The sequence below is a fragment of the Apaloderma vittatum genome, unplaced genomic scaffold (genome assembly GCF_000703405.1).
Source record: "Apaloderma vittatum isolate BGI_N311 unplaced genomic scaffold, ASM70340v1 scaffold20453, whole genome shotgun sequence".
Taxonomy (NCBI): Eukaryota; Metazoa; Chordata; class Aves; order Trogoniformes; family Trogonidae; genus Apaloderma; species Apaloderma vittatum.
Window position 1 is genome coordinate 30,080 of NW_009710078.1, and position 14,832 is coordinate 44,911.

Below are 14,832 nucleotides of genomic sequence, written 5' to 3' on the forward strand. Positions count from 1 at the left end.
GGTGAAGAATTTCTTCCTAATGTCCAGCCTAAACCTGCCCTGTTGCAACTTGCAACCATTCCCCCTGGTTCTGTCTCTGATTACCTGTGAGAAGAGACCAGCACCAACCTCTCTACAATGTCCTGTCAAGTAACTGTAGAGCATGATGAGATCCCCCTCAGCCTCCTCTTTGTCAAACTGAACAGACCCAGCTCCCTCAATCGCTCCTCATAAGGGAGGACCTGCATTACTTAAGCCGGTTTGTTTAGCGCCAGCCCAGCAGTCTCAGGGGCACAGCGCTTCACAGCAAAGGTCAGCCATGAACTCGTGCAAATGGTTAGAAGACTCATCGCTTGTGTCTGAATGAAACTGTAACATGAGCAAGTGGTTCCAGAGGCATCTTTTATAGTGGAAAACTCCAGAGATCAAGAGACAAAGCTGCACTGCATTCCTCACATATCCCACGAGTGCCTGTGAGCAGCAAAAGCTGCTGCCCTGTCTCAACGCAGAGCTAAACGCAGCTCCGGGTCATCTGTGATTCCGTGTGATCTCCTGCCCTGCAACAGCTCCATCTCACGGCAAAGGGAAAGACAGCAGAGGTGAACCACTTCCTAAATTCAAGTATTGGGAGAAACTCCAGCAAGCTCCTGGAGCACATCCCTCTTTCTCCTCCCTTTTCACTGCAGTTCAGCCTCTCAGCTTCTCTTATTTGTGATAGAGTTGAGCTTATTTCACATCAGACACACAGACCGATACAAGCCACCAAAATTGAGTTCATAGCAGGACTGTGCATCTTTTACTGCCGAAATGTCAGCCTTGTAAAGCTTTTGGTCTCATTTCTCCTGTGTTTGTATAGGGAAAAAAGATGCACCTCTTTGCAGAGAGAGAGGAAGCGTGGTTACAGTACCACCAGCAGTTTAATTGTTCGTTACTGCTTTGCCTTTTGTCCAACAATACATCCACGGAGCAGGCTTTGAAAAACCAACCAGAAAACAAGCCCTGGAGCTGAAACAGCATGCTGCAAGGCCAGCAGCCCATCTGCCCCATAGCAGCATTGCCACTGATTGCTAAGGGGGCAGCAGATGCAACTAACAGAAGGTGAGGAAGACTTCTTCAGAAATAGCTCCAGGAGCTTGGAATTGCCTTGTAAAGCCCAGAGTATCCTCTACAGATTTCTACAAGTAACACACAAAAAAGATTTAAATATTTCTGTTGGCAATTAGTTTCCATTAATCTCTTGGGCAAAGCAGAAAGCAAGAGAGATGAGGAAAACGCTCCATACAGAAGTTTCCGAGGGTTTCTTCTAGACAAGAAGTGAGGCCTTCAGCTACGTGCGATGCCCTGACAAACAAACTCACAGACACCAGTATCTGACTGCCAGAAAACAGAAGGATGCACCACTAGCTGAAAATCAGGCAGGCACAAGCAGCTACTCATGGGCAATGCAACGGAGGTTACGTGAACAGGCTAGGGAAAAAGAAGATGAACCTGCCCGCTCTAACCCACATCGGAGATGGGTTTAAAGATTTCCTCCAGCTAGGGGACTGGCAGCCTGCTGCAAAATCACAAAAATGGACGTACTTATTCTTCTAAGGCAAGCAGACACAAGCACACACAGCTACATACAGGCCTGACTCCTGCTGCTTTGAGACCAGTGGATTCTGCTTCCTTATTCACAGACTCGCGATCTGAAGATCTCCCGCTGGCCAGACTGTCCAGGGAGTGGCAGGACGTTGCGTTGTACAAAGCTTCATACGGGCTCTCCTCTTCCGGGTTCACATCAAAATCTATGATCAACTCTGTCACTGCTTTCTCCACATCACCTGCGAGAGGAAGAGAGAGACAAATAATAAGTCACTTGGGGCTCCTGCCCTCAGAAAGTCAGTGCTCACAGGAGGAAAAAAGCCACGTCGCATGGAAGCCTACCCTGAGACACCCGGCACACAGGATCAGTGGCTGGAACAAGCGGTGCTTGAACAGTCTTCTCTGCAGTTTTGGCACTTTTCTTCCCCACCGTGTAATCTGCAATGAGGTGGGGCAACAGGGTCAGCTCATGTCAACCTACTTTTACATCCACTTCAGCGTATGGTACTTCCTCTCTTGTGGATGGAAAAACAACTGTCATCTTATTCAGCCTCCAAAAAATAACCGAAGTACATTATTAAAACTTGCAGCTCAGATTCCAAAACATAAGCGGGCGGCCTCTTTAATCAGATGCGTAAGGTTAAGGAAGGGTGGTTCTTTGAACTTTTACAGTCTTTAATCGCAAATTTTCATGGAGCAGAGATGTAGTCCAGTCTTCTGGGGTTGTAAGGCAGCAAAGAAACTAATCCTAGCTGTGGTCCCCTAAGCACAGGCAAAGCTAGAATCATTCAGCTTACATGAATAAAGTCAGACTGCAACATCTCACACAGCTAGCTCGCTCACAGGAGCAAAAGGAACAGCATTTACCTGCAAGAACTTCAGTTTTAAAACCCATCTTAGTCTTCCATTTCAGGCTAGAGACAATACCTACCAGCCTCACAGGCAAAGCTTAATTAAAGGTCTGAAAAGTGCTTTGAACCTGCAAAGCTCTGAAACGCTAAGCATGAATAACGCACACCAGTGGCATATTCTTCTGATCTTTCTCCCCACAGCTGAGAGGAAATTGAGACAGCATAATTACAAGGTATGAATTTAGCTAAGACGCCACTTTTCGTTCCCTAACTTGGACAGACACAATGGGCCAAGCTCCTTTATAGACCACAAGTAATCAAGGCCTCTTCTGTAAATCTCATCTGTGAAATCTATGCCCAAGCTTCACAATGAACTGAAGAGTAGGATGTGAGATCCATGGACAACTATTCATCTACTCAGACACATAAAGGATAGCTAATCCAAAACCATTTCTAAAGCTATTACTTTGCGTTCTGCAAGCAGATTTAGCCTATCCCTAATTTTAATTAACTTCTACAGTGAGTTAAACTAAGCTCAATTAAGCCCATTTAAACTGTAAATGTCATGCCACATTCCTTCAGCAGAGGAGCTAATCCACCAAAACACCCCTCCTGGAAGCCCCCCTGCAAACATTTGGTCTGGAGACAGTTCACCCAAGCGTTTAGCATCATTCCTTCCAACGCCTGCAAGACTCTCCTCGAGGAACCTGACCTTTGCTTTCAGCAATTTCCAGAACTAGAGACCAAATTCTTGTGCTTGCTCCAGCACAATTAGCCCCCCGAACCTTTCCCTCCTGCCCATGCACATCACTTACCTTCAATAAGAGCTGCTATGTGTTGGCTTTTCTGAGAAGGAAGTTCCCTCACAATATCCAGAGCTGTCAGGCCTCTGTTGTCCTTTATGTTCACGTCAATACCTGTGGCAGTAGGTGAAACAAAAGCAAGAATATTTCCTAACTGTAGGCAAAGTCACATCTTTCATCAAGTTAGATTTGTGATCATCGCTGGGGGGAGCTAAAAAAAACACTCTAGAGGGGCAGACTTAAAGCTAAAAATGAGAGATAATCTCTCCTATAATGTCTCTGAGGAGCTTTGATAGCTGTTGGAGAAACATGCTGCCACTATAAAGGGGTTTCCTCAAGTTCTGGGTGAAGGGATCAGCACGTTACTGCTTCAGAAGGGAATCATTCTCTCACCTGCAGCCAGCAATATTTGTACCACATCTGTCTTGCCAAACAAAGCAGCTTCGTGCAAAGCACTGCCTTTTTCAGTCTGCAAATTAAATGGAAAAACAGCATGAAGCTGGACAGTGGGGAATGGTGATGAAGGCATATTTCAGAAGGTTACAGAAGCAGTAAATATACAGCATGATACACAAAGCGTGGGCAACCGTATCTACAACTGAGGGCAGACTGTCAATATTATTACAAGGCTGAGAATTTGGAATGGAAAATGGGGATGGTCTCTTCAGAGAGACGTGCAGGCCCAGGTTAGAATCCAAGAAAGGACTTTCTGCAGCTTAGCGAGAGCTCCTGTCCTGAAAAGGAACGACAGGACCACCACATACAAGCTATTGCTGTGAAACCAGCACATTCTCAAGTGGCTTGATAGGAAGAGACACAATTTGCCTCCATCGCTATCAAGAGCTCAGAGCATCGCAGGGCAGAGCAGCTCAGGCAAAGGGGTTTCTTTTCTCCCTCACTATGTGTCTGGGGCTCTCCTCTCTATCGCAAGCAGCAGGCGTGAAGCATGCACAGCACCAAAATCCCTCTGAGCAGCTTCTCGGAGCAACCAAGAGCTGAACAAACAGCCCAGAGGAGAAAAAAAACATCGCTTGTCTTTCATAAATGATCCCTCTGGGAGGAGGGTTAGGAGGAGCTTTCCATGCCACAACTACGGGGGTTCTCCGTCCCCCAGCAACCTGAGCAGTCCTTCACACACAGACACCCCAGGTACCTGGTAGTTGCTATCCATGCCAGCATCCAGGAGGACATGGACAACAGTTTTGTGACCATTCCTCGCCGCCAAGTGCAGGGGAGTGTGTTTCTTAGTGTTGCAGCTTAAAAGATTGGGGTGAGCGTTCAAGAGCATCTTCACGACTTCCAGCCTCCCGTAGAGCGCGGCCAGGTCCAGAGGAGTCTCAAACTTGTTATTGCGCATGGTGGGGTCGGTCAGCTCCTCCAGCAGGACCTTCACCACCTCCGTGTGGCCGTACTGGGCAGCACAGTGCAGCGCTGTTTCGTTGTCGTTGTTCTGGAGGGGGTCACAAACGCCAGCACGTCAGTACGGGGGATGACGGAGCCACACCACGCCTTGCTCAAACCATTGAAGTTTAAATGCAAAAAAACAAGACAAAAAAGCAGTTGGGAAGCAGAGAGTCCAGTTTGAAACCGAGCCTGGAGCAACGTTTTGACCATCTCGATATGCATTTTGCAGGCGCGGACATCCCTTACGTGAACTCATCAACCAACCCACCCAGTAAAAGCTTCAAAAAACGTTCAGAACGACAAGTTTTACTCAGCTGTGGGCAAAAGGTGCTAGATAAAAAGCACTGGCGTCAAAATCAAGGGACCGTGCTGAAGTTTAAGGGGTTGTCGAGCTGTATCTGGATTCCCAGTAATTCTGCTGGCCCTCAGGGAAAGCAGCCTGCTACCTGTTGGCAGCATCCCACCCTTCAGGGCAGTACAAAAATAAAAGGCTGCCATGTGCAAGAGGCAAATGCAGCCTGAATTCTATCTGCTGTAGCTTCATCGTCATCATTTTAGATTTAAACTTCAATTGTTTCAAATCCTACTTATCCTGATCACAGCAGCCATTCCACCTTCGCAATTCTGCAGCTTGCAAGCTGGTCAGTCAGAGAAAGGGTGCATTGAGTTACATGCAGTGAATTAGAAAACAGGGCGATGAGATCACTAAAAAGCCAAGGTCTCGGGTCAGCTGAGGGGAAGAGATGTCCAAGCGACAAGAGGACACCTCCACAGTGAAAGCCAGATCCAATTAACGCATGCAGCATCTGTCAGGTTAAAAATCAGCAATGCAGAGCACTGAAAGACAAGCAGCCCGACACTCTTCACTTGCAGGTGCAAAACAGGAACATTGCCAGACTTAAAAGAGCCTTTTCTCAAATTAAATCCCCCTCAAGTTTCTAGTTTTACTGTTGTGTTATCCACAGAGGGATTTCAGTTGAAGGACTCGAGAAACAAATACTTAGCTCAATTACACCCAAAAAACTTTAGTGCACAGTGTTACACATCCCAACTTCAGCTGAAAGAATCCTGGTTGAATTTGTCATTTTAAGAACAGTTCCCATTAAAAAAAACCACCAGAGAACATAGTTGTCTTGATGAGGTTAGAAGTACTACTTTAGAAACCAAATTTGATCAAAATACCTTCCTTTTTGCTCTGAGAGTACATGTGCTTTTTTGGATGCCAGCCTGTAGGAGCCGTCAATATTTTGCACCATTTCACACCCACCCCGCAGAACTTGCTCCGCTGTACAAGGACTTTAATCCTATTAACCGTGTTAAGGCACTCGAAGGATTACAGAAGTCATGCATGCAAACCCCCATCGGTTTTTATCTGGTATTTGCATCATTTTTTCAGCCACGTGAAAAGCACGAGGGACGTGAGGGATTCTGGAGAGGCTCTCTTGCAGCTGCAACTGGTGTAAAAGCAAAGACTGAGGCAAGAAGCAGCAACAGCCCCATGCAGAAGTGAGGTATTAAAGAAGGTGAGGAAAGCACAGCATCACTGTTAGCACAGAAGTTCAAAGTCAAACAACAGGCTCTGTACTTGGAGTGGCAGAGGCAGCCATGGTGAAGGAAGGCACATACAAGTGGACAGAAGTTACTGTAGAATAAAGAAGTCTGCACATAAAATACATACGGAGTGAGAAGGGGAGAGAACAGAGAACTACGGAGATCACTCCTACCAAATCAGCTTAAGCTGCGGGTCTCAGGGCACTTAAAAGGTTGGTAAAGCACATTTTTCTTATGTGACAAGGAAGGAAATCCAGGGAGCCCACGACACCGCCAGACTCGAGGGTCTCAGCCTGCCCCACGGCACGAGGGGGGCTGGTGCCAAGTTTTTGCAGGATGAGTAGATAACCCCAGCCCCCCTCGAGCAGCAGGCATCTGCCAAAGAGCCATGGGGAGTACGCGCTGCTCGTGCCACGCTAGCCCTGCCTAGGACTGTCCCCTGCTCATGCCTCCCTGGCACAGAGGCTGTATCCCTCAAGGATGCTTTAAAGCTCACGGCAACTCCCAACACCTGCCTGACGGCTCAGAAATGGAAAAAGAAGATCCTTTAATAACATAATTGTTGGAGACTTCCCCCATCCTTGCTGCAATTTAGTGTAATTTTCCTTCAGCAGAGGGTGAAATCCCCAGGCTTCCCTTCTGCAGAGACCACCAGGTGGTAAACTGCCCTGAACCAAACAGCAAGTCTCTCTCCATCACAAACACGGTACTGGAAACTCCCGCTACTGCCTAAGTCTTTACCGCTTCCATTTTGGGAGAGGTTTAAGCAGCCAAAAATACTAAGAGCCAGCGCAGGCAAGGAAGGGAGTTTGCCTCCGCATCACCTCTCCAAGCACAAACCAGAGCGAAGCCTGAACAATGAGCGTGAGCGCTCAGACATACATATTTATCGGGACAGAAAAAGAAAATTCCTTTCCAGCAGCCAGAAGGCAAACGGGTTCAAATTTCAAAACTCTTAGAAAAATAGAGCACTCGACAGGGCCCGGGGGCTGCATTCTTGCGGGAATCCTGGCACCCCTCCCTCCAATTCCCTGTTGGGAGTGAGAAGCTGAGCTCGTCCGACGCCCGCCTACAGACCGCAAAGGGGGAACACAGGCAGAAAGGTCTCTGCTTTCATATGGGCTTCCCTGATTTTTTTCAAGCCCCAGTAACTAGATATGCCATAGCCCTCGTGCTCCTCACCCACTGAAAATGGAACAGCAGCAGCTCCTCCGAAGTACATCTGCCTGCACCCTCTTCCCAACACACCGTAAGAGGCCTTTGACTGAAGACTTGGTTGGAATAAAGGAAAGTTTTCTAACTTTCTAACCTGCAAAGGTTTGAACGGTCGAATCGACTGCCGAGGGAGGCTGTAGAGCTGCCTCTCCTCCAGTTTTTTGAGAAACCGCCAGACAAACACTGGTCAGGAATGGTTTAAGTGGACTTGATCCGGCCTCAGGGCTGGGGAAAGAGGCTACGTGACTCTTCGGTTCGATCCAACCTGTTCCCAAGAGTCCTTTGTAGGATTTTTGTCAGCGCGCACATGTCTAAGGGGGGCTCGTCCTATTAAAAAGCTGCTGTATTGCTGGTCCCAAAGCAGAGAACAGGGATGTCCTGCTGGCAGGCACTCCACAGAGTTTCAGTTCAAGGCAGACCAAAATGAAAAAGAAAAAAAATCTTAAGTAAAATCCACACTTCACCAGGAGGTGACACCCAAGGCACATCCCAAGCTCGGGCACAAAGCCGGCCAGAAGAGTCTGCCCAGGCGGTTCTGTCGTTTCCTTCCCTCTTGTTGCAGCACAGGATTCCCGTTGCCATCCCACACGGCACTGCCCGGAGCACAGTCAGGATGAACAGACCTCCTTCCTTTCGACAGGTGCCCAACGATGCCAAACACTTCAGAAAAACCAACGATCCCCATATGTCCAACAAGCTTTCGGGAGCTCTGCGGGTGGGTTTGCTGCCCGGGTTCATTTGCAGGCTCCAGATGGTCGGCTTCCACTTTTCTCAGCAGCCCATTGAGATTTATAGCACTTTAAACCCTATCTGCATGATCCATTTGCTTCCAATTAAAAAAGACAAAGGTAGTTTGTGCAGCGCACGAATCCGAGCTGTGTGACAGCTTCTTCTCCTTTGTCTCTGCTCAACTTGTTGGTTCGTTAATAGAAATTAAATAACCGAATTCTAGATAGCAGGAGTTACTGCTCCAGCTCTTAACTTTGCTCCTCCCGTTTGCTTTTCACAAGTCCTTCAGGTCTGTACCAGGCAAACTGCAGGGACCTGCTACTGAACAAGAGCTGTGGAAAAGGAAGGGGTATAAAGAGCTCTTAACTACTACTTTTAGGAGAGCAGGAAGCTTCTGGCTTTATTTCTTCCTCAACAGGATAATTAAATTGCAGTCCAGCCTCACACAAATGCTATCCCCATCTTCTAAATATCCCAAAACGTTTGGAAAGTTGAAATACTTTGCTTCAATCACTTCTGTATGACATTCCATGCCCCACGGGAGCTGAGAAGCTGGAAGCACCAAGTAAACAAGGACTCTTAAACTCCACACCTGGACTTGTAGTGGTTCTCCCACCTGTGGCCAGGCTACTGCGAAAACACCAGGGTTTGCAGGACACGCTCTTCACCACACTTGGTCAGAAACCGGTGGAAAACCGGTCAGAACTTGTGATGAACCTAACAGACTGTGTGTAAATCATCTCTCTCTCCTTAAAACCAAGGCAAAGATTCCAAACCCACCAGCTTTGTTCTCGTGAGCACTACAGCCATCTGGGAAACTGAACCGAGAGTTTACAATAATGCACTTGTCAAAAATCTAAAATCCAAATTAGAATACTTTAAAAATAAAAATCTGCAAGGAAGCGAGATCACTGGTATTTCATCCTGATACTCCTTCTTCGTTCAACATTTTAATGCTGGAGTGTGTAAGATCTTACTCTGTCATTGACAGCGCTTTAGAAAGCTCCTTTCAGGCGACTGAACTGCTCGACTACGGTGCTTCTACACGAGATGTTTGTTGCTGTAAAACTCCCATCTAGGTTTTTGCAAAAATGATCAATACGGACGAGCTCCATGTAAATATATTTCTGCTTAAAGAGGTATGCACTAGGGTATTTCCTGAAACAGAAGTCTGCAAAACCAAACATAATTCCCAGCGGTTCACAAGCTCCGGAGCTTTGAATTTGTGTTTTCAACTTGCTGCAGCTCAAGCAGGGTGAAAGTTTAAACTCTGAGAGACAGAAATCTGCCATGGATGGCTGGATCCAAGCTAACTGGCTGGAAGCAGCTGTGGTGTGGTGGTTTACAGCAGCAGCAGCTCACGATAAATCAGCAGACTGTTATGCCATTGCTGGCCTGCAGCTTCACTCTAAATAAAAATGAAAACCGGTGTCTGAGAAAACACCACCGGGAACTGTATCAGCTTCCTCAATTGCTCAGCTTCAGTGCATCACAAATGTTAACGTCACGCCTTTTCGCAGCTCAGGAACGACTAAAAGCAAGAGAGAGGAGCAAAATAGGCAAGAAAACGGGAAGAGAAGACCAGGGCTGAAGGGTTCGACAACACAACAGGCTTCACATCAAAGAAGAGAGACTGATGAATAAGTAGGACATGAAGGACTTGGGAAGGGAGGCATGAACATTACTGCCTGCCCTTCTCCTCACCACCACCAAAAGAATTAAGTGTCCATTCAAACGACAAATACAGGATTATGCGTTTTGAAGGAGAAAAGGCACAAGAATTCACTCCAAACAGCCCACAGAGAAAATGCATCCATGTTTAAGCAGGGGGAAAAAAAAAAAAAAAGAAAATCCTTCTCTTTGCATTTATCAGCAGCATTAGCACATGAAACAAAACCTAGAGCATTTTAATCGAAATACCATTACCTTTTGGAAGTCATCCAGTCAAATCAAGCAAACTGACCATCACCATGAGTCCTACAAGGCTAAGCAAGGAAGGAGCCCCCGGGAAAGTAAGGAAAAGCTTCCCTTAAATTACGTTTCTATAACTGCTTTGAAGAAAGAAACCCACAGTAAGTAAACGGTCACATTCGACTATTCCCCCAGGCAGCTGCAAAGGGAACAGGTATTACTGCAACTGGATGACATTGCACCTGGAAGCACGCGAGTGCAGCTTGGAGTAATGATGCAGTGAAATGCTGACAGCACAGTACACACCTTGGCATTGATATATGGGTCAAAGGGGCCGTACTTTTTGAGTTCTTTGATCTCAAGAGCATTCTACAAAAAGGAAGAGGAAAAAAAAAAAAATGTGATAATGAAATGGGTGAGATACAGCAACAAAGCAATGGGTGACTCCCCAGGGGTGGAAATGGCAGAACACAGCATCTTGTTCCAGTCAAAGCTATTAACAGCAGAGGCCATTCCAGCTGCCGGTTCCTGTAACCTGAACCACTCCGCAGCGCATCGACAAGACCCCGAACACGAGCAGCACAGGCTACCCGGCTGACTCTTCTCATTTGAAAAGGTTCCTACTAAACAGACATTAATGAAACATTACCTGGAAGGCTTACACTAAGCTTTTAATCTTTTGCAAAGGTTTCCCCTATACCTGTCCTCCTCAGAGCAGAAGGGTTTACACTCGGGGCCCTCCGTCAATTCTTATTAGACTGACTGTGAGCAGCTAACTGTGCTTCTCCAATTTATTTAAGGAGGCCGAATGCCTGCAGCTGTGCCTTTAGATATTATTAACCACTGCCCCAAACTGAAAACCTATCAACAAAAACGTTAAAACACCCACTCTTAGTTATTTCTGCCCAACTGAGGAGTGGTAGTGAAGAGCATCACCACCATATTTTTCATTTCCTGATGCTTTAGAAGGAGCCACTTTGCCTTGGAGCAGCCCGATGCAGCACGTTACCTGTCTTAGATGGAAGAACAGAAAACTTAAGCACAGCACTTTGGCCCCACAAAGCACGGCTGGAAGCAGCACTGGGACTCCAAAGCACAACTCTGAAGAGAGTTCGCTCCTTGGTTTGTTAAAAGTATATGCTGCAGGTCAAAACTCAACAGCAGAAACTCAGTTCCCAGCTGCTCACTTTGACAGATGTTGCTGAACTTGAGCCATGAATACCTGACCTACTTGTGAATTAACTTCTGCATGAATGTACATTTTTAGCCCTGTGGTATTAAGACAGACAAACTTAGTTTGCTCCTCCTGGCTGAACGGAGGAGTTGAGATGTTCCTGCCTCCGGGATGGGACAGTCAAGGGCTACTGTAGCTTTAACCCCGGGATTTGGATCTGTTACTGCACATCTGCCCAAGCTCTCTCAGCCATAAGCAGTTCAGCAACGCTGCTCAGCTGGCCTCAGTAACTAAACCAATTCTTTACCCAAAACTCTTAAATAAAAGAAATATCTGCGTCTCCCAGCAGCAGCATTTCAGAAGTTCCTTGGAATTGTAAGATACCTGCTGACTTCCACATGGAAGCTACACATGAGCCAGCCCTCCAAAGTGGACACAGCAGCTGCTATCTCATACAAACCAATCCCTCTGCATCCTAGACCAAAAACTATCAGCTTCACAAAGGGATCAAATGCAACAGAATTATTATTTTTTCCTTGCCTCATCAAGAAAATAATTCTTTAAGATTAGGGATTTATCTGAGGGCAAGTACGGTTAAAATCATCTTACAACTCACAAATTAGTTAAGTGGAGCAAGTGCTAGAGACAAGCCAGGAGAGTAGCTAAGAGAGCATGGCCAAACAAAGATAAACAGAGCTGCTTTGATTAGTTCCCAAAGAAGGGAGCCAACGTATCCTTTGAGAGAACTAGAAACCTGCTCAGCTATCCAGCAACTGAAAGCAAAAACCTATGGGTTAGTTGTAGAAGCCCAGTATGAAAGCAGGAGACCACTTCCTAGGTGTGGAGTGGTTCTCGTGTTTACATATCTCAGTACTAACATGTGTATCTTACTCATTCAACCACTAACTCTGAACTGGAGGTATTTGCTTTGGGCAGTGCTTCTCTTATCTCAATAGCAAGGGGAACTTTATAACCGTCGCTACTCGTTTGGCAAGGGTCAGGAGTCAGCTGGGGTAGTCTTGCTCCGTCCGAGGGAATCGATTCAAGGATATATCAGAGAAAAATACGCAGACCTGCTCATTCACTTTAGTATGTGAAGGTCCCTGATGGATGAGGAGCTTCACTATGTCTGCATCTCCCTTCCAAGCTGCCAGGTGAAGAGGGTAACAGCCTTTACAGTCTGCTACGTTGGTCAGTGCGTCGTTCCTCAGCAGAACTTCCACCACATCCCTGCAAGAGAAGGAAACGTGAGTCCCTAAGATGCTCGGGCTCCGTTTCACAGCTTACATTCCGCAGCGCTTTACAAAAAGTTAATCTGAATAAAAGTATCTCTGAGATCTTCTTGAAATGTGATTTTAAAGTGTTCCTATTAAACGCTGCCCAAGGGGAAAAAAGCCAAAACAAAACAGAAAGACTGTTGAGATGAGCACGTGATGACAGAACTGAACAGGGACCAAAGTCATCCACAAGCCACTCTGGTGAAAAGTGAATTGCACCAGCAAAATGAATACGAATAAAGATTTTTTTTAACTATTCGATTTCTCAGTAATTTCAGTAGCAATGAACAATACAAGATTTACCACGGTGAAGACTGGAGTTACTTAAAAACGTAATATGCACAGAAGCAAATTTTAAGTGGTGCAGGCACAGCAACACGTTGGACACCGGACAGACTGCAGGGGACTGTTACTGGAGAAGCCACCTTTAACACGTTGCTACATCTTACCCAAACCACTTGTAAATAAAAGGGTGGTGGAAAAAACTTGGGATTTTGCCTTTTTTTTTTTTTTTTTTTTAACGAGGGGAATGATCACCGCAGCAGCCTCTCTAGCTTCACTGCACTGATGTTCTTCACTCGTCCTGAAGATGGTGTGGTGCCGCACCATCGCTGCCGCGTTGGGCCAGGGAATGAATTACACACAAACCATAGCAAATCGCATCCCCTCTGATCAAAGGCATTATAAGATGACTCACTTATGACCATTCAAAGCAGCATGGTGCAGTGGAGTGTATCCAGTACTGTCAACGCAGTTCACATTTGGCCCCCTCCAGATGCTGCAAGACAGAAAACGTACAGGGAACACTTAGGCGTACACCAAACAGACGGGACGGCTGGCAAGGACAAGTTTCAGCAAAGTTCTCACACCAAGTCGGTTATCCAGAAGCAAACCAGCGGCTGGCCAGCTGTGGTTAAGAGCAGAAACACAGAGAACAGAGCGCGGCGTCGAGCACAGGGGTTAGTGTCACAAAGCACGCAGCCGGGGCAGGCGTTCACTACTTGATGCTTCAGCAGACCTTTTTGGGTTTTAAACCAGATTTCCCACGTTCTCCTGCTATTAGACATCTTTCAGCCATACATGTGCTGGCCAAGAAGTATCTTCAGAGAACACGTGTCTATTAAAGTCAACCACAAGCGACAGTAAAGCATTGACCCACCGCTAACTCGCACCCCTCTGGTGAACTTTGATGAGTCTGAGAAACCCTTTTCCCCCCATGGCAGGAGGCACTGGGGGGGGTAAGTCACAGACTGTGGGACACAGACTCTGCTCCTGGTCACCAGTATGATTCCACACTGATTTCTTACTGTCCAAAAATCATTTCCCTCTGACAGCTGCTGGCAGCCTATGTGAAAGAGTAGGTGGTCTCCAGGCACTTCCAAGCAGACTGTTCACTTCCCTCCCTTGTTTCAAAAGTCGAACATCGAGGATTTAGAGATTAACTCTGTAGAGAATTAATCCTCCCTGTACCCCCTGCAAGGTGTCCTATTTAAAACGGTGGAGAAACACAGGTGGAAGAAGCTGCCACAGCTCTTGGGCTTGCTGCTAAAGGAGTTTGGTTTCTGGCACCACTCCCTCCCAGAAAGGCCACGTGAACCCAAATCACAAAGTTCTTATAAGCAAATTGAAGCCGTTCACCCTTCCCGAAGACAGCCCTTCCCGTTAGAACCCGTCGCTCCTTGTACGCAGCCCTGTTTTTAAACTTAATACTTTCAAGAATTACGCTGGATTTATGATAAGCCTTGACAATCATGTTTTTGCTAACACAGTACATTTGCTTGCATTGTTTTCTTTAACGCGGGGTAGAACTTAACAGCACCCTCTAATCCCCTATTTAATTGGTTTAAAATAAAGTCAACTGTTGCTCTTCATGCAGCAGGCCTTTCCTGACCATTTCATTTCCTCCCCAGCATGTAGTTGCTACGAATCATTGTACGAGACAGAGGCAGCCTGAGCAGTAACTAGATTTTCTAAAATAACAGTCATTACTAGAGGGCTCCTAGCCAGAAAAAACTCCATACCACAGTGTATAAAAGCAGTAGGAAAGGCACCAAACCAACAGGAATCTGGTGGGGACCAAGTGGAAATTCAGAAGTAAACGTTAAGCAGCAGGCTCACGCTCAAGCACGATTCAGGTGGGGTTCAGGAGCAGGAGCACGCTCTGAAATGGAAAGTCTCTCCCCTCCAAGCGACTCCTGAGCCGGGAGAGCGTTATAAAAGGCTTTGCAGTCCTGAGACGGACGTGAGCTCTGCTGGAGGAGAGGCAGCTAAGGGGAAACTTCATCCAAAAGGGCAGGGAAATAAGCCACAAAATCCAATTTGCAAAGGCTCAGAAGGCTTACCCAGAGGCATTC

At 46.6% G+C, this 14,832-nt stretch overlaps 1 protein-coding gene across 1 annotated transcript in view; it reads right to left on the bottom strand.

Moving 5' to 3' along the window:
* The window catches only part of ANKS1A (ankyrin repeat and sterile alpha motif domain containing 1A), a gene marked incomplete at both ends in the record, with an annotated part of 41,430 nt that extends 28,174 nt beyond the window's left edge, over positions 1–13,256 (bottom strand). Inside the window, 8 exons of the mRNA XM_009867184.1 lie at positions 1,606–1,802; positions 1,906–2,001; positions 3,230–3,331; positions 3,611–3,686; positions 4,371–4,667; positions 10,334–10,396; positions 12,275–12,431; positions 13,176–13,256. Of these exons, the coding sequence (XP_009865486.1) occupies positions 1,606–1,802; positions 1,906–2,001; positions 3,230–3,331; positions 3,611–3,686; positions 4,371–4,667; positions 10,334–10,396; positions 12,275–12,431; positions 13,176–13,256 (1,069 nt within the window). The remainder of the gene's footprint in view (positions 1–1,605; positions 1,803–1,905; positions 2,002–3,229; positions 3,332–3,610; positions 3,687–4,370; positions 4,668–10,333; positions 10,397–12,274; positions 12,432–13,175) is intronic.
* Between the last annotated feature and the right edge of the window lie 1,576 nt (positions 13,257–14,832).